The 20,127-nt window shown below is 42.9% G+C and overlaps 2 protein-coding genes across 2 annotated transcripts; both read left to right on the forward strand.

The window, feature by feature from the left end:
• The first annotated feature begins 2,006 nt into the window (after positions 1 to 2,006).
• LOC128440324 (neurogranin) lies at positions 2,007 to 4,989 on the forward strand. Its single transcript, XM_053423011.1, has 3 exons — positions 2,007 to 2,179; positions 3,254 to 3,455; positions 4,934 to 4,989. The coding sequence occupies exons 1-3, from the start codon at positions 2,165 to 2,167 to the stop codon at positions 4,987 to 4,989; spliced, it is 273 nt and encodes a 90-aa protein (XP_053278986.1). The 5' UTR covers positions 2,007 to 2,164.
• A 3,968-nt stretch (positions 4,990 to 8,957) lies between these two features.
• Positions 8,958 to 16,460, forward strand: hepacama (hepatic and glial cell adhesion molecule a). Its single transcript, XM_053423439.1, has 7 exons — positions 8,958 to 9,143; positions 11,194 to 11,541; positions 12,158 to 12,439; positions 14,182 to 14,272; positions 14,531 to 14,598; positions 14,734 to 14,804; positions 15,654 to 16,460. The coding sequence occupies exons 1-7, from the start codon at positions 9,050 to 9,052 to the stop codon at positions 16,014 to 16,016; spliced, it is 1,317 nt and encodes a 438-aa protein (XP_053279414.1). The 5' UTR covers positions 8,958 to 9,049; the 3' UTR covers positions 16,017 to 16,460.
• The last annotated feature ends 3,667 nt before the right edge of the window (positions 16,461 to 20,127 follow it).

A 20,127-nucleotide genomic window follows, 5' to 3' on the forward strand; every position in this document is an offset into this window, starting at 1 on the left:
AGAAGAGGAAATGAGTGATGCACTGTGTGAAGAGGAGAGCATCGACATCGCTCATGTTGCAGATGGGACAGATGCTGATCAGCAAGGAGAAGAAATACCACTCGCGTCTGCAACAGACACACAAGAGACAGAGGAGAAGAAGAGCACTGACAAGGTAAAGTTTAATATATTATTTATATATTTGAATATACTCCACTTTCTTCAGCAGTCAGAGTGTAAAAGTTTCTACAGTCGTCATGCAGAGATGTCTCAGCCCAGTTACAGTCTGTTCTGTTCCCGTTCTTGTCTCCAGTAGCCTATATAAATAAACCCTTCAAGGACAAGTCAACAATGCCCCTCACATGTGTTCTTTCTCCCCTGGGCTCTCAGGGGTAGGTGACTGAAAATATCCCCGAATTAGTACATCTTCTGGATGACGCGTGGCAGTTGCTCCGACAAACTTTGAACATCATCAAGGGGCTCGTAATCTCAATCGCCCGAACTGAGCTGTGCAGAATCTGTAGTTTTGGTCTCAAACTTCAGCATAATCTGCATTTCTGCTCACAATGCTCCTTAAGGACCTTTACTCTGCCGCATGCTCATAAAACTGTAATACATTGGCTTTGTTACTGCCAGATTCACCCCCGTCTTGGGAGCCTGCACGGCCTCCACGGATTGAAACTCAATTCAGCAGCCTGTCATCATAAAAAACAGACTGAGCGATTTGTCTTGCGAATCAGGCCTTTAACATTTTCTTTTTAACACACTGCTGCCACAGTTAGCTACGTCTGATTTGTCTGGACCAACACACTCCGAACACTCGCAGGGAGGGAGTGTAGGCAGGGGTACTGAGAACGTTACCATGGTAACCCCTCACCATCCTGCTCTCTGCTAGTGTCATCGCAGAATTAATGATGCTGATAGTTGCTAGGCACCATCTGTATCAGTCATGTACCTTTTAATATCAGTTTCTAACTGACTCATTAGACAGTAAAAGAGCAGGTTTTTCTATTTCTAAATCCAGTGGACGGATGTGTGCTCTGGCTTAGAATTTATTTCAGCCGGAACACAATTGTGCAGAATATAGGCCAACTACTCTCACAGCGACCTACCTTCAGTTTCTCAGAAGTCTTTTTTATTTTAACTTGTACACCTTTTACTCATAAGTGCAAACTAAATAAATATTGTGTTTTATACGCTAATGATTTGGCTAATATGAGCAGACAGCTGCGATTGATTTCAGTAAAATTCAATTTGTAGGAGTTTATCACTCCTACAAATGACCAAAGTGAATTGATTAATAAAGGGTGTCAGCGTAGTGAAATTAGGCCCCAGGATAGAGTGATTAGCAAACCAGTGGGAGAGCGTTTAATGTCAGAGAAATAACTCAGATAAATGGATACTTTCTGTTCCTCTCCCTCTCCGTCTTGTCTCTGCGGCTGGCAGAGGAGTGTGGGCGGCCACACCAGCTGGGATGGAGAGGGATGGAGAGGGCTGCGCGCTCGCTCTGACTCTAATACATTTATAACACCTCCTAGTGTAAAGCAGTCCAAGATGCTTACACTTCTTTCTTTTTCACACTAATAGTAGAGTTTGACATCTGGCTTTTGCATAGTATTTCTCTGTTGGTCATCTATTTAAATGAGTTTATTATTGTAACACTGCAACTTGTGAAGTTTCTACGATACTCAATCCATGCGGTTGTCACTTTGCATTTTCCTTATTGGTATCCAGACTCTGTAATTCTATCATTTTCACTTATTTCAAAAGTGTTAAACTTCAAATCAGGGAAATACTGTTTGGTGGTTGCTAGTCTGTAAAAGGTTTGTTACAGTCATGTGAACACAGTAGGTCAGCAACCTTAATGAGACTGAAAAGATGGAGCACATGCTGTCATGTTTGTAGGAGGTCTCTCTCTCTCCTTTCCTCCCTCCCTCTTTCTCCCATCCTCTCTCTTTCTCCTATCTCTCTCTCTCTCTCTCTCTCTCTCTCTCTCTCTCTCTCACTCGGTGTGCGTGAGCGGGTGTCCCTGAACATACAGTGATTGTTAGTAAAAAGCCAGTGAGGCATCTGTATTATACTGGAGACTCGTTCAAACACAGCTTTGCTGGGTCCGCGTAGAAATCGAAGCGCAAAAGTCGTACTAGGTCAGCTCACCTGAAGACTGAAGTCATCTCTGAGAAACATGGACTGCCATAATGTGAGTAAAAGTTTCAGATTAACTTTTTTAAAGACGTTTTCTCTTTCATTTTGATTCACGTTTTCAGTTGTGTTCAGTTGTCCCTCAGACTGCACCCTGCCGTGTGTTGATGTTATTGTCGCTTCCCGAGAGTTAATGTTGACAATTTATGTGCTTATGAATCACAAGTGGTATATTTCTTTACAGAGAAGGGAGGACGTAAAAACAATATTTTCTAAAGGCTTTTTAAGCTTTTTCAAGTTGTTAATATTACCTGAGGTTTTTATCAGAATATTATATATCAATGCATGAGGACCCTGAGGCAATAAAACCAACAAGCCCCCTGAGATGCAGTGTAGCTGGTAGAATCCTGCATCCCTGCTGCAGCCGGATTGTGGCTGCTCAGTGAGCAGTCAGACACAGAGGCTAATGAACACTGGCTGAACAGGTGGGTGGTCACACTCCTACACTGGAGGGGTTTCACTGGAGACATGCAGCACTGGTGGTGGGATGGTGGTGGGCTTGTTTTGCGAGCTGCCTTTGTGTGAAATGCCAATCTGTTACTACAAAGCAAAAGCCCGGGGTGTAGCCGATCCATTTTTTTGCCACACAATCGAGAACTGGTGTTTACATAACTCGTCGACAGCCTCGCCGCTTTTTCCTCTGCCACTTTATGACAAGCCAGGATTTCTCCCCGCGCCCCACCCCCCCCCCCCCTCCATGTTTCCTGTGGGACAGCGGATGCTGTACTTTCAGTCTCTGGATGAGCTGCTGCTGTTGACTGCAGTCATAGCTTTACTGGTTCATCATTTTTCAACAGTGAATTACAGTCCATGGTAATTAATCACCAAACAGTCCGTCCCAGACATGTTTCCTCCAGCAGTGTATTTATAGATTTTTATGACAACAAGAGAAAAGGAGAGCATTTAAAATATTCCTGTTAAATGTCAGTTACTGGCCTCGAGAGAGCACCCACTGGAGTCATGTAATATACATGACAACAACCACATTCATTGCTTTACAAAAGAAGTTCACAATCTGTTAAGGATGAGAGTGTTGAAGGGATTAAACACTGTTTGATATGCTGTCCTACAGGAGGAGTGCAGTCGGCCCCAGGAGGAGGAGGACATCATGGACATCCCCCTGGATGACCCAGAGGCCAACAGGGCTGCCGCCAAGATCCAGGCCGGCTTCCGGGGCCACATGACCCGCAAGAAGATGAAGCCCGAGGACAAAGCGGAAGGGGAGGAGGTGAGCAGCACTGGGGATGTGCTCAACGGAAGCCGGGGGGACACAGGTCAGTGGTGTAGGACGAGGGATAAGACTAGGTCACATAATGCCATTGTGACGATGGCATTATGGGTAGTGACTTTAAGGATGGTAGGAGATGCTCCCATCAGGAGGTGTAGCTGCAGTAGGTGACATAAGGTAAGTGATGGAGAGCATAAGTTGCGCAGTTCTTCTGTTTAGTGGGATGTTGTAAGGAAATTCTCCATGTTGCGCCAGAACATGTGTCTTCTTTGATTTGACCAATGTTCCATTTTTAGACGAGAGAGAGGCCAATCCTTTCTCTGTGTCACACACTTGAGCAGGATGCAGGAAAACAACCTGATTTATTGCTTTAAACACAGGAAAGAAGCCCATTTAAAAGCCATAGACAATTTAATACACCGATTAGAGCCCATTATGGTTAATACCACATGTGATTAATGCCACACAAAACCGAATGACTCATTTAATTACCCCATGAGGACTCAAGCAACAGATGATTGAATCTTTCAATTAAATCTTCTGTTAAAGTGGTTTTAAATGAATCTTCTTCTCGATGTGGCGTCGAGTCATCAGAGAGAGAACATGTTCACGAGTGGTTGGTTTAGATTGAAAAGGTCAAGTTACATTGCCATAACATTATGGTGTTTTATGACGTTTATTGAGTGGTTTGAGGATCCAATCAGTCCTAAGATGTTTTTGCTGGTGTCTCCTTGTAATGGTGATGATTTCAAAACAAGCAAACGGTTGCACTTAGATTTGTTTTCACGCTGATACAAACCAAAACCTTTCCAAGACATTTCTGAAGACAAAAACAACACAAAATAAAAACTATTAAAGCTCATAACCTCACATTTACACCCGATATATATATATTTTTTAACTTGAACCACCAAGAACATGTAAACTGGAGTAGGCATTAAGAGACCCATCCCTCGAAATCTCTCACTTCCCTGTAAGACAGACGCTTTTTTCTTTGGGGATGTGGCTGAGACAAGGAATCTATGTCAATGATTCTCCCTAACCCATTTGCCGGCCGCCTCTCATGCTTTTGTAGAAGTATTTATAGCTCCAGGTGCTTTAGGTACAGTATATTTACGCGTCTGAGGGCCGAGCAGAATTAATGGGCCTGTCGAAGTGGAATCGAGCGTCCAAAGTACCTCCCATTGGGGTAGACCCCCTTTTCACAATAAGAAGTGTGGGTTTTTTAAGCTCATCAGTTATGTTAGCCGTCACCATGAAAGTTTTAATTCCGTACTTTAAATCTTAGAGAGTAAATTCCGCCTCAATATAATTGTATTCTAGAAAGATTCCTTGAAAATGACTCATCCGTAAGTAGCAGCTCAATATTGAGTTTTGATCAAGTGTTCTGTCTTTTTTTTACAAAAGATCCGCCCACATGTCAGTTTTCTGATTGTATCACACTGTTCAGCCTTGACGAGCGCACACAGGAACTGTTGTTTTCCAGGCTCTGCGGTCACGCCTCGCCTTTTTCTCTCGTTTTAGCGACAGGAGGATCGGGGGCAGTAGAGAGCGACGACACATCTGTGCCAGAGCAGTGACTCCCCTGCCCTGACCTGGATGGAGAGAAAAGAGGGGGAGGGGAGCAAGGCGGCGGGAGATGGCTGGCGATGGTGTCAGCTGACTGGTCTGGCTTTCAGACACACCTTTTTTCGTCCCAGGTGTCGTTTTTTTTTTTTTTCAACACAAATTATCAGTAGAAAAAATGAACAGTTTGGAGGGTGTCCTCAGTGAATTTTCGTGAACTTCAACACTCCTCCTCTGCTCCTCCAGCAGCCTCATCAGTGCGGATGTCTTTGACCCAGAATTTGCAACTCACTGCATGTACTTGTGAAACTTCTGGTAGTGTGCTAGTTTTTAGATGATGATCTGTGAACGTGAAAATGAGTGTCCTCTCAATGCTAAACAGGGATTATCGTGCAAGGATCAGTTCAGACCATCTGTGTATAAACCTTGTATGCATCATCAGCATTAGACTTGGCGTAACTCTGTGGCTTAAATTATTTCAGATTTTTGCGTTGTTTTCTCGTGTGCTTGTATCTCGAACATGGTTTATTATTCGACCTGCTTACAAAAATTATTAAAATTTCAAATTTATCAAAAGAAGAGAAGCTACCTATGTTCTATTTATTCTGAGATTGCAGTTGCATTTTCATTTTGATCTCATCCTATAAATCTGATCTTCCACAACAGCATGAATTAACTACTCTTTTCTTTCCAGATACATTTGGTACAGCTTTACCTTTTTGACACACTGGTTCAATATGCTCTATTGTTGTGTTGCTGGGATTTGAATTGTTTGACTTATGTAAAAAAAAAATATATATATATCCTGTTGTTTGCAGAGCTTTCATGCTTTAAATCTAACTGCATAGTAACTTGCTGCACTTTTATGTAGAGTCATGGCATCGCACAAATAAATCCACCTTAAATATACGGTGACATGTCTGTTTTAAACCTCATTAATCCGAGTGAAGCGGTTTTATCAGGGAGGATAAGGATGTTTGTTTTGAACAGTTTATTTTATGTTGATTGCTTTTTTGGGGAAAACTATACAACATCGACAAACTGCTCATTCCTTATGTTTCTCTATTGCTGGAAAAAGCCGTTTGCTGATAAACAAAAACAACACCGAGTAATTCACATGCACCCGTCAAATGTTTTGCAATACATGTGGTACCTTCACTGCAATAAGGCTGTTTATATCACAAAGGAATAACATTGTGGTTGCTTAATTCGCCCAGGCCGTCTTGTTCACTTTATGAGAAACAGGCTAGAGCATCTTCAGTCTCCCAATGTTCCCACTCAGCCCGCCCACACACATCTGAGACATACAGCGCACGGCACACACTCAAACTGCACATGGATTTTCACACAGGAAGAACACAGCCCCTGCCATGCAGATCCCACTGCAATCCTTCATTGTCATACTCGTACACGCACACGCACACACACACACACAGATTCGTGGTTGTGTCACCAGCTGTGGAGGTACCATCATGGGTCCTGCTCTCAGCGGTTTTGCAGAGCACTTCCTTCTCAGGCTGACGTGCCTCCTCCGCTTCCCTCTCACAAACAGCCTCTATGGGTTTCCACGTGGACTTATTCCTCTCTTTTTTTTCTCCTACTCAGTCCCAGAGGTGACATGTCCACATTCTCCTGTCTCTTTAATGACTGCGGATGAGCAATCAATATTCTGCACACCTCCAAACATAGCACAACACCCACTTGGTTGGTCCCGCTGGATTCTGCGAGCGAGGGAAAAGACATATTTTCAGAGAAGCTGAGCCTGAAAGTCGTGTTTGTGTCTTTCTCGACCCTCGTGTGAGTCATGTGAGGGGAGTTTGTGGACACACAGGGGCAGCCTGAAAGCTACTAACGAATAACAGCGCTGTCCCTACCTCTTACAACTTGTTAAGCTCAAGTGGACTATTTCAGGAGTAGATCATATGAAAATCTGCTTGGCTGGTTTCCTTCTCTACCTCAGACAGCTTGTCAGTGACAGAAGATGTCTGTAGTCTCCTGGGTGGTAATTAGAGATGAAGGAGCCAGGACAAACAGCAGGGGGCGCAAGCTTCACAGTTCTAATGCCTGCCTTGCCATTCAAGAAGAGATGTTTTAAATGCACTTAGCAATAATGAGAGGATATTAATGCGTGGGCTGCACTCTCATACACAGCGCCTGATCTGTATTAAAGTGGAATCCAGGATGTGAGCGTCCTGACGTTTTGTATTTTGTCACATCTGTATGTCTGCCTCACACAGGATGGCATCAATCTCACCGAGGCCTAAATGTGACAATGGTTTCTGTCATAACACATGCACACAAACCGACTGGGACACACAGGCACAGAGTCTGTGTCCCATCTCTCTCTTCTCTGCTCTTTTGACTGCAAAGTGTCCCCCTTGATTTAGTGAGCGTTCGAAGATGAGAGGACGAGGGAGGCGCCGCTCTGAGCGAGGGCAGAGGTGGAGGGGAGAGGTTTTTTAGCTTTGATGGTTGACTACACAGCAGCCCGAGCCCTGGGAGAGAGAGAGAGTGATGTCGAAGCAGCCGCTGGTTCCCACAGTCCTGACGCTTTCTGCCAGCCGCGCGTCCTCCTCTGCACGAAGCCGCCCTCTGTTGTCACACAAGATGCTGCAAGAACTCAGGAGAAGGCTGCTGTGCTATATGTCAAAAAGCAAATGACTCATCAGAACATGCAAATCAGAATCAGAATCAGGATCAGAATCAGAAAGTATTAATTGCCAAGTAGGTTTACACCTCCAAGGAATTTGCTCTAGTTATTGGTGCATACAATGAACATCTAAATAAAAATATATAAAAGATAAAAGATATAAAAAGTAAAGTAAAAAGTGAAATGCAAAATGCAAAACAGTGAACAGTGTCAGATTGCAATATGCAAAAACAGGCCTTAATCCTCTATACTGCTACATATAGGCAGCACGTCAGGTTATAAGACATTAGAACTCAATGGTAAATAGGCGTCGGGAGAAGGGTAAATGGGTCTAAAGCCCTACAATCCATTTTTGTACTATGAGCTTCTTAATATCTGACTTTCTGTTCTTTTTAAAGAGCACCTTCCTTTAATGTTCTCTTAGATTGATGTGATGCACCCCACTTTAGTTTTTTCACTTTCTTAAATGACAGAGAAAAAAAAGACAAGATTGTCTTCTAGGTCACGGTTTTAATGTCAAAACATGACCAGTGCCTTTTTTGGTTTTATATTGCTTTTCAGTTCCCTCGTGTAGCTCCTACACCACCTAGAGGACAAAACGGGTACAAGTTATTTTTATCTCGTCTTATTTGTTGCCTTTATTGTCACGCAGCTCTTCAGACAGACAGGCACAGTTACATGAGTCATGCACCTGACACATACCGCTGGAGCAAAGTGCTTCGAGCCTGTGTGTGTGTGTGTGGGTGTGTGTGTGTGTGTGTGTGTGTGTGTGTGTGTGTGTGTGTGTGTGTGTGTGTGTGCGTGCGTGCGTGTGTGTGTGTGTTTGTTAGTAGAAGAACAGCAGAAGGGGGAGGCCAAGTGACAAATTGTGAATTTATTGTGAAGCTTAAGTCCATAGAGAACATGACAAAAGTGGGCCAGAGAAAAGGGGAAGTGAATTGTTTTTCCAGCTCAGACATTTCGGAGCGTGAAGTGGGCTCCTCTCAAGAGCTGCAGCTGTGGCAGGAATCCTTGCAAAGAAGCTCAACTCGGGAAAAGAGACACCACTTTCGTTTAGGAAAGTTCTTAAAAAATGACAGATGCTTAAAGCTATGTATCCACCTAAACCGTTTAGCTCCAGTGTGGAGTGGAAGAGTGGAGCTCATCCACACTATGTCTCTGTCTCACTCCAACACACAAACACACACACACAGTCTCTCTCTCTCTCTCACACACACACACACACACACACACAGTTGGCTGTTGTTGGCTGTGACTGGGGTGCTGTGTGGAGAGTAGGGGCTCAGTGTGACCAGGCAGAGGCCAGTGTTGGAGGCAGGCAGGCAGGCAGTGTGGTGGAGAGAGTGTGTGGAGCCACAGGGACGTGCCCAGGGTGGACAAACCATGCTCACTAACTGGGAGAAAGACTCTGCCCAGGACTCAAGATGAAGGTGGAGAGGAAGACCTCCTCGAGCAGCGACAGTATCACCGACATTCCTGCGCTGCTGTGGCTCTTTGGCCTCCTCCTCCTCGTCACAGGTGAGTCCAAACGTTTCTTTGACCCGTCCAGACATTAGAGGGTGGAGAATTCTCTGGAGATTTTTTCTGTTAATTCAGATGACGAGCAAAACAAGTGGAATTTTTCTCAAAAACTGAAATTACAGATATTCATTTTCCTGTTTTAGTTTACACTCTTTGGATAACTCTCGTTGTGTCTCTTCAAACACCATCGCATCCTTTATCCCTCTTGGAAGTGAAGTTAATCCAGGTTAAGTTAGAGAGGTTTTTCTTGTCCGTGTGTTTCCAGCTCGATGGATTCTCTCTGACAGAGGGTGCCCTCTCTATTGGGCCCCAGTAAGATGCTTGAAGGATCCTGGAGTGTCTATTGTAAATGTGTAAGAAGGGGATGTGTAGGTTAAGTGTTGAATAGGGCAGGGCCTGCATATTGTGTGTGTGTGTGTGTGTGTATTAGGCAAATTCATTTAATTACGTGAAAAAAGTGATGTCACAAGTTTTAACCACGTGCTGATTTTGCTTTTCAAAATGTTTCATTTGATTTCACGGCCGTGACAAGGGTCCAGTTTACCAAACCAAGTCGGGTTTTAGAAGAATCACTGGATCCTGTGTCTATCACCAACTTCGCCGGTGACAAAGAGTTTCTCTTTCTCTCTCTCTCTCTCTCTCTAACCCGCTCGCACTCTTTTCAGTGGAGGAAACTAGTTCCAACAATCATGCCCTTTGTCTTATCGCCTTGGCAACCCCTGTCAGGCGGACCAAATGGTTGCCACAGCAATGAGGCGATGCCCTGCTAACAGCCTCACTGCGAAGAATAGCTAACAGTGCAGGGTCTCTCTCTCTCTCTCTCTCTCTCTCTCTCTCTCTCTCTCTCTCTCTCTCTCTCTCTCTCTCTCTCTCTCTCTCTCTCTCTCTCTCTCTCTCTCTCTCTCTCTCTCTCTCTCTCTCTCTCTCGTTGAACAGCCGAACAGTAGGATGCCCCTCGAAGGCCCGAAGCCAATGTTTAGACCTCCATGTGTCTAGCTACAGCTGAGTTATAGGAGCCTCCCCTGTGAACATAATAGCTTCGCTGCGTTTGGTTTCCAAGACAGGCCTCGTCTATAAAGGATGAAATGTGGCTCCTCACTGTAACACCTCATCCCCGTGTCCCTGCGGGAGCTGGAGGATAATTGAGGAGCACAAATCAAAATTAGTTATTACTTGTTCACGGCGAGGGGTCAAGGGGAATTCCTGTGGCGGGGGGTTTCTGAGATTCGTGATCAAGACATAACTAGACATCCAGAAGTAGAAGCAAAGTGACATGTGTGCATGTTTTTGAGCACATTAAAAGCACAGTACGGAATTTCTGTTCATTAACTATGTTACTGATTAACACCAGATAATGGTCCAAAGAACAAAGGTCCTTTCTAAAAGTGTCATATATATATATATATATATAGTTGTTTACAAAGCGAATGCCCCACAAAAAAAGCAATACTAAATATATTTCCAGCAGTGGTGATGAAAGCAAATAAACATCAGCAAGCCAATTTGTCTTATAGGTGTAGTTGTGAATAACTAAACTATGACCACAAACAGGAATTTAAAAATGAAATGGGCGTACATTAAAAGTATTCGTATATTTATACTGTATGCTGACCTGTTTAATAACTAAATAAATATTACAATTGATTAGACAAATTTGTCAATTTTGTTAAATAATTTAAATTTGCCTACATAAATTTGGAAAAAACTTAATTTGTTACCCATTTCAGTATTCAGCATTTAATAAGGTGTTCCAATACTTTCCTTTTATCAGTGTATAGCTACATAACGGTCTCTTGTTACTTTCTAACTCTGGTGTATCGGCATCCCGGCCATTCACTGCCCTGATTTTCCACTTCAGTTTGTAATAGTAGTAATTAGTGTCACAGTAATTAGTGTGTCTTTGCAAAAGTTCTCTATTGTTTGAGTGTGGCAGCGCATCACAGACAGCCTAGTGACTGTCCCACAGAACTGTCCTATCCGTGTCCTCCTCTCTGTACACTCCCAGAGTTCGTAACTAAAGCCCTGTCTCTTCCTGTTTTTTATCCAGGTGAGGTGTCGGGGGTGAACGTGACCAGTCAAAGCCAGGTGGTGAGGGGCACGGTGGGCAAAGAGGCCCTGCTGTCAGTCAGCTACTCCAGCAGCAGCTCCGACAAGCCCGTGATAAAGTGGCAGCTGAAGAGGAGCAAAGAGAAACCCATCACCGTGGTGCAGTCCATAGGGACGGACATCATCGGGAACCTGAGGCCCGAGTACCGCAACCGCGTCTTGGTGTGTGAGAATGGGTCGCTGCTGCTCCACAACCTGCAGCTCTCAGACGAAGGGGCGTACGAGGTGGAGATCTCCATCACAGACGACAGCTTCACCGGGGAGCAGCACACCGAGCTCACTGTGGATGGTGTGCAGAGTTACCATCCTCTTCATTTCTCTGTACTTCAAACCACCGGACACAAACTGAGCAGCAGTTCTGAGCTGAAGCACAAATCAATACTTGTTAAAAATACATTCTGTTGCGCAAGTCATTATCATAAAGTTTAACTTTCTTCAGTGCACCATACAGTGATTCACCGTGTTGGTGTTTTTTCTCTTTGAGGCATCAACTTTGATTCCACTTTTCAGTTGTTCTTGCAGTGAAAACTATAAAACTATAACAATAATTTCAGTTGTTAACATACAAATTAATTAAGTTTGTCCAACTTAAAACTAACAAATTAGATTAACACAATTATGTTCTTAATCACCTTTAATATGCAAAAACTGATTTAAGTTGTGTATTACCAACTGCGATTATTTTTAATCACATCTCTTCTCTTTGGCCTTCTTTTCGACTTGAGAATGTTTTTATCCCAGCAGATTTTATTTTATTTTATTATATTTTTTATTAGTATTATTTTACGTATTGCGGTTTTCTTGTTGTACCTTTTACTGACAACTTTCTCTTTTCAGTGTAAATAGAGAACAACTTCCCTGTCACAGTTTGAATTCACCTGTGTCTTTTGCCATGTCCCCCTCAGTTCCAGTGTCCAAACCTTACGTCCAGATGATAGCCTCCTCCATCCTGGAGTACAGCGAGCAATTCCACCTGCACTGCTCCCACGATAACGGCACAAAGCCCATCTACAGTTGGCTGAAGGGAGGCAAGGTGATGGCCAATGACTCGCGCCTGCTGCTGTCCCTTGACCAGAAGGTGCTGACCATCGCCCGGGTCGGGATGTCAGACGACGACATCTACGCCTGCACAGTGGAGAACCCCATCAGCAGCGTGAGGAGCACACCTGTCAAGCTCACTGTCTACAGTAGGTGGCATGTTACACGGGTAGGATGTCAAGTCATACAAGCTTATGTCAAGATGGAGGAGGTGATGCTGTGATCATGTTCCCTATCACAGCAAAAATACTCAAATTGTAAAAAGCAATCATTATGCAGTAAACCTTTTTCCGGTTTATATTGCTATGTTATGTTATAAGATAAATACTATTATATGGGTTATATTATTAAATAAGTATCAATTATTATTATTATACAATCATCTGCAAGGACAAGTTTACATTTGGAGTTAGTTGAGGTGGAGTCTGTGTAAACCGATGTACAAGCTGCTGCATAGTTGTATTGGACTAGTGTCAGAAACTTGGACTGTGGGCAGAAAAGATCTCTGGTTCGTCTCTGGTTCGACTCCACGGAGAAACAACAAAAAGACAAACCTGAATTGACCTGTCCAAAAATCCAAGAGGATTCTCCCTACCCTGTCTAGTGCCCCTGAGCAAGGCACCTTACTCCCCCAACATCTGCTCCCTGTGCGCCGTACATGGTGGCTCACTGCTCTGTGTGTCCTGCACCAGATGGGTCAAAAGCAGAGGTTACATTTTCCTACAATTGCATGATTGTGCCTGTGCATGTGTTTGGGACTAATAAATGCATCTTAATCTTAATCTATAAAAAAAATTCATATGAGATTATTTTATTTTTTACGGATAAAAATCTAATCTGCTAATTAAATTGCAACTATGTCTATAACTCATATAAATGTAGGAGACTGTTTCCGCCCAATGTGTTCGTTGGTTTGTCTGTTTGTAAAATAGATTTAGCAAAAACAACTGAACAGATGATACTTCATGAAAAAGATGGAACATGGGTCAGGAAAGAACTCATAAAATATTAGCACGGAATCCGGATCAGGGAACGGATCCAAGAAAATATTTTGTTCCCTTTTGTGCTGCTTATGAAAACTGTAGTACTCTGTGTTATCTCATTGTTCAACTACCATCCATTTACAGCTCGCAGAAGCAATTATCTTCTCATGCTGACCTACACACAGGCCTGCATGCCTGCCTCTCTAACAATGTTGTTTACAACAAAGTGCAAATCCAAGTGCGGCAGAGTTGGCTCCGAACGGCTGTTACTGGGCGCCAGCATAGAACTACATGTCAGACTGAGCGCGAGGCCGAGGCACTCTAATCCAATGAATGGACAGTTATTTATGAGGAGGGAGCAGAGGAAAAGGAGGCAGGTGGGGGGGCTGGGGGACGCTTTGCCTCAGTGGACCTCAGTAATCCTGACTTCATTATTGCTGTACTGTGATGTGCTGCATGAGGAGGCAGCTTCAGGCCCTCAAACAGCTTTCTGTTCCCTCTGCATGGGCAGGAGCGCGGCTCAAAGTCTCAGAGCGACGACCCTCATGTGCTACTTCACTGCCAGAGGACTCTGAAGACTTAACAGGCAGTGGGGGAAAGAATTGAACGTCCCTCCTGCTCCATATCCTGGTCATGTTTCATTGTAAGCCTACAGTCAAAAAGAAGAAAATAACAATCTATTGCCTCAAAGACCTTCTCTTTGCAATCTTCATTTTCCCAGTGTCAAGACAAAACGGATAAAATAGTGAAAAAGCAAACGTGAAGCAGAGCTACAAGTTAGTGAGAGGGAATTGCTGTGCTGTTATCACGCTGTGACTGACAAAGGCTTTCTCTCTTTCTTTCTTTCTTTCTTTCTTTTCTTTCTTCTCTTGTCCTCATATACCTCTCTCTGTTTCACTCTGGTTCAGGACGGAGCTCGCTATACATCATCCTGTCCACCGGGGGCATATTCCTCCTAATCACCCTGGTTACAGTGTGTGCCTGTTGGAAACCTTCCAAGTGAGAGTTACTCTTTCTTCTTTTACCTCCTCTCTCTCTCTCTCTCTCTCTCTCTCTCTCTCTCTCTCTCTCTCTCTCTCTCTCTCTCTCTCTCTCTCTCTCTCTTTCATATTGCTCTTAAGGATGTGACTAGAGTCTAAAGTGGCTCCACAGTGTCAACTCCACCGCTCTGAACATGTAGTGGAAAATTGGAGAGCACATCGACCTGCAGCTTGACGGCAGGATGTGTTTTCAGGAGTTCTTTTCTTCTTGTTGTAGAAAGAAGCATCGACCTGTCCCCCAAAGAGCTCCTGTTTATTTAGAGCAGAGTGAAAATGGCCACGATGGTGAGAAATAGCTGCACTGGTTTCAACACAAATGCAAAAAAAAACTTAACCTTTGACCCATGTCACCCATAATTATTTCACACTTTAATTACAAAGAATGTGACCCATTTCTAAACTGAATATATGTGTTTGCAGTGGATGTTGTACCGAAACCAACTACACTCGGTCGTAGGAGTCCAATGCCTCTTTATGTTCTCAATGAAGATGTAAGTTATTCTTTTTCCTCCTCCTTCCTAATAATAATAATAAAAATAACGATAATAATTATAATAATACACTTTTCGAAAGCTCGTCATACTTTTCCATAAACTAAAATGTTTCAAGGTGCTGTTCAAGTTTGAAAACAGGATTATTGTTAAATGAAAACAAATAAGAACTAATAAGACATGATGCAAGTGTGCTATTGGTTTTAATTAAAAGGAACTAAATTACTTTTTCTCCTATTGGTGGCGCTAGAGGAGAGATCAGGGGACCACTTAAGTCATCAGGCTGTATCCCCCTGAGGACAATGACGGTCTGGGGTTAAAAGCTACTCATCTACCCAGCACTATTCCCAAAAAAATTCCCTAAAAGTAAAAAAATGTAACATTACTCATTACTCATTCATCCCTTAGTCATTCATTCTCTGGGAATCCTGAATGTGTGGAGAAGAGCTCATAGCAAACAATCATGAAGAGATATTTAACTGCCACCTATAGAACCATGCTCTGAAACATGTCATGCTTTTGGTACAAATTACAGCTTCATTAAAGCGTCAGTGTGTAGCATCTAGTGACATCTAGTGGTGGAGTTGCATTTTGCAGCTGAATACCACTCACCTCACCATTTTGGGCTAATGTAAAAAACATGGCGGTCTCTGTAGAGAGGACACACTCCCGATGTAAATATAAAGTTTAGATGAAACACACGAGTAAAACATCACTATGATTATTTCATATTCAAATCCTGCCAATAGATACCTTTCAGCTAAATCTGACATACTGACCCTTTAGAATTAGGATCATATATAAAACACCACCGATGATTATCACTTATGCATCTTCTTGTTGTTTCAGGAGACTCTGGAGCGTTTGGAAGAATGTTCTGGCAACGCTTTCAGCCAATCCGAAATGAGTATCCCTGCTACCTACGCTCCCGTCCTCCCCCCCTCCTCAAACAGAACTGATCGGCCCATCTGGTCGGCCCCTCGCAGGTACCCCCGCAGCCCCTCTCCCCTGGCACTACCCCTCCCACAGCACCCTCTCGGTCCTGCACTGCTGCCCGTCCGCTCTCCTGCTCACTCCCCCGGGTCGTCTCCACGCAGCTTCAGCCCCATAAGAAAGGTCCGTCCCCCCGTGGGCATCCCAACCAGCCACCTGCCCGTGGAGGCAGAGTGTCCAGATCCCAGTGATCCCACTCACTGTCCACCCCAACAATGATGGCCGCACGTTTCTCAACCTCCCTGGGAAGTATGCTTTCATTCTGTGATATGTAAAGTTTATGTATAGTTTGTTGTTCTTCTGAGGAAAAGGAGGATTTGGGATTGGATGCACTAGGATCAGAGATGAGTTCCCTTTCAGCTAACTCTTTATATTCCATTATTTATCATCAAGTTCTCTGTGGTTTTCCTCAATGTCTGTAGTTTTTTGTTGTTGATATCCTCTCATAGGAAAAAATATATTTTACAGGTAGTTTATCCTGAAAATGATGCTGAGACAGAACAGACTTACCAGCTCTGATATATTTTACTTTTTGTTTCATCGTGAATTTGACTGGGAACGTTTGATAAGCGGCTGTACATAAGTAGGTAAATTAATGTTGAGGGGTTGGTTGTTTTCTTTTCTTTTAAAAAACTTTAAACCACAAATTGGGTTATTATTCTATATTAGGTCATTGTATAATCTAAGGTAATAAAGCAATTTAAATAGTTTGTACTTTGTTATTATTTTTGTTGCAATCGCCAACCGTTTTTATCATTTGACTGTTCAGTTCTTGAGCTTGTGTGTAATTCCTGTCTTGTCCATCAGATGTCACCCACACATTTCCTAAAAATACTGTATTTTAATGTACACATGATGGGGAAAAGTTCTAAAGAGACACATTTACTTTAAATTTAATGTTTACTCTTTTTTGTCCATTTAATTTGCTTTAATTTGATATTTTTGGAAGGTTATGTGTTGTGCTTTGGAAGCGTCATCCCTTTTACTTTATCTAAAGCAGACAAATGGTTAACCGATGACTCCGTGACTCTGACACATGGAAAAAGATGCCTCTCGCTGCCAAAACTGCTTCCTGTCTGAGCGGAGCCCTCGCTCTTCACTTACTCGACCTTAGAAGGTCAACGAGGATTTTCCAACTTAATCATCACAAAAACAATTCTAAATATAGAAAAATAAATAGATCAAATTAATGTCAGGAGGAGGCTGTTCTGTGCACTCCAAGGGTTAATCTACAGGGAGCTCTGTATAATGCAGGCCACTCACTTCAATCATGGAGCCTCCTGATACTAAATGCTCTGTATTTATATTGAGCTTTTCTTTCTCTTGATGACTGTTAAAAGCTCAAAGCTTTTCACAGACACATTCGTTCAGTGGATCCATGAGCAGCACTTTTTTCTCAGATGAGAACGGCATCGCATGTGGAAGGGGAAGACTGGGATCGTACCAGCAACCTTCTGGTTAGAGGAACCCACTCTACCTACTGAACCACAGCCACCCCTGTGATTTATGTGAATAGGATTTCTCCATACAAGTAGGAATATGATTACTTATGGAAAAAACGGTACCTGGAAATATGACAACGGGTTTTATTACATTTTTACTAAATTGCATGTTTGTTTGTTTTTATACAAAAACCATGTTAAGCAGTGTGGAATGAAAAGATAAAAGATTAAAGGGTCTGCTGGGTTATATTCAGCCGTGAGGTGAACTAATACAGGGGCACACTCACACACACATACACACACACACACACACACACACACAACGAGAAGCCTGGTACATCCCTATTATCAATGAAATTTGTTCCCTTCACAGAACCAGCCGGACGTCCTTTGTCATGAAGATCTGCCTGGTTAGCTGCTTTTATCCCTGAGCTGCGTCGTCCGTTGCTGAAGGTGTGATGAGTCTTGTGGTTGCATAAGCAGATGAGGACCCCATGTGTTTGATCTGGGCTTTGTGGTCTTCCACTCCTCTGTGCACAGACTCATGAATACACATGCAGCAGGCCCGGGGTACACATCACGAGCAAGCGCACTCACAAATGTGTGCATAATCACCTGTGGCTTCATTTCCTCAGAAGACGAGATCGGACCACTCATATTCAGCTTGGACGTGGCTTTTTTTGTTGGTCTCCAACGTTTTGAGTGTTGATCACATGTTCTATCACATTACGTACCACCTCTCCTCCAGCGTGGCAGCGGCGGTAATCAGACTCTGGGGAGCAGCATCACATCTGCCCACATAAAGTACTTGCGTCTGTGTTTCCGCACGTGAGTAGGTGTCCCATGAGTTGAACAGAGATCATGTGGGATGCTCACCGTCTCTAATTAATGACCTCCTCTAGCTGCCCGGATTAGCCTCCTCACTAATGTCCTCATTCACACCGGCCTGTTGATGTGAAAATCCCAGAGGACGAGGGTGACTTTATTGTTGAAGGCTCTTATTCTGGCTTTTTGTGTCTGTAGGTCAGGATCGGTCAGAGTCAGACAGTGTAGTGCACAAGAAGAAGAAGAAGAAGAAGGAAAAGAAGAAGAAGAAGAAGAAGAAGAAGAAGAAGAAGAAGGTTTCTTATCTGATGCAGTCTCCAACTAATTAACAATATTAACTTAATGTATTTCATATTATGTACCATATTAAGTGAATATGTTTCATCTCTACCTCTGTATATTGTGCACATGCATTATATCGCTGTTCTTATATTACCATACTCTATAGTTGTACTATTCTACTATTTTAAAAGAGGCTAACACTGAACATTTTAATCAAATTTATTCGTTTAATCAATATAGTTACTGGTTGCGTTTCAGATTAAATCTTTAATTTAAACATGTATCTTATGTCAATCATATAATATTATTTATTGAAGATTCAAACAATGGTTTTGCACTTTTGGGGATTTGAAGCAAAAAAGAAATTGAAGTCTTGCCAGCAAAGATATACCTACCCCCTAAATGTCTCAGATGATAGATTTAAATAATTAGTCAAGGCCCAAGTAAGTTATGAATGTTAATGTTTAAATATAATTTTAAACAGAAATCCATTTGATTTTCTTTCCCCCCACTTGGATTATTATTTCACAGACGCTCATATTTATCTTCTGACTCTTTGGAGGAGCCCAACTCCTCAAAATGTACATCCAGTTAAAACTACCTCCAACCAAACAGCTGTGGAATTAAACACGCTTGTTATACATTCATACATCATTACTAACAATCTAATATTGTGATATATGATAATATCTCAGTAACAGGGGCCATTATTTCGCAGAACGAGAACTTTTCATATAAATTTGCCTATAATGCCTATTTACTTAATGAGAATGTTTGCTGGACTTTCAGTACCAATAGAATTATACTTTTAATTTAGTAAAGTAACTAAGTATTTCCTCTGAGGGTCCAACAATGGAGGATGTCACAAAAGCCTTGATGCACATTAACACACTGTAGAAGAGATATGGATTTGAGATTTAGGGCAAAACACAAGGAATTGATTCGACCCAAAATGAGCCCAGACATCGAGGCTTTAACAATTTCTGAGATGCTATTAGAAAATGCAGGTTTTGACGTTTTGAAAGTATATTTATTTCACTGTCCAGGATCAATCACAAATGGATTGCTAAAAAATGAAATGCCCTGAAATCTCCTGCGAGTGCTTTGCAAAAGTCATCTGACTAAACCATCTGCTGGACCTGCTCTGAACACTGGAGTGGATGAGTGGCCCGCACACACACACACACACGCACGGACGCAAACACACACACACACACACACACACACACACACACACACACACACACACACACACACACACAGATAGAAAATACGAATCTAAACTGTGTACGTACAAATGCAGAGCTCATGCAGATCCGACAGAAAAAGAACAGGGCCACTTGGAATTAGGGCCCGGCCCCGGCCCCGGCCTGTTTGCCTCTGAGGCCAACAGTGCTTGCTATTTTATAATAGAGCACACATTAATATAATTCTCCGGTCAGGTTTCAATCAGATAGCTTTTCAAAACAAGTCACATGGTGTTTTTTAATCTTGATTTTCTTTTAAATACGTTAAATATGTGTTTGCAGATGAATTGTCTGTGACCAGCGCAGGTACACGCCACCACCACTACCAGCACCACTACCAGCACCACTACCAGCACCACTTCAGATGATGGGGTTGTTTTTTCTCCCACAGTAACAGTCACCCGGCAACCGATACGAGTGCCAGTTAAATTCGTAGTACTCCATCCCCTTCCCCATCCTCTGTTTAACCCACAGCCTCTCTCTCTCTCTCTCTCTCTCTCTCTCTCTCTCTCTCTCTCTCTCTCTCTCTCTCTC

Source organism: Pleuronectes platessa, chromosome 5 (genome assembly GCF_947347685.1).
Source record: "Pleuronectes platessa chromosome 5, fPlePla1.1, whole genome shotgun sequence".
NCBI lineage: Eukaryota > Metazoa > Chordata > Actinopteri > Pleuronectiformes > Pleuronectidae > Pleuronectes > Pleuronectes platessa.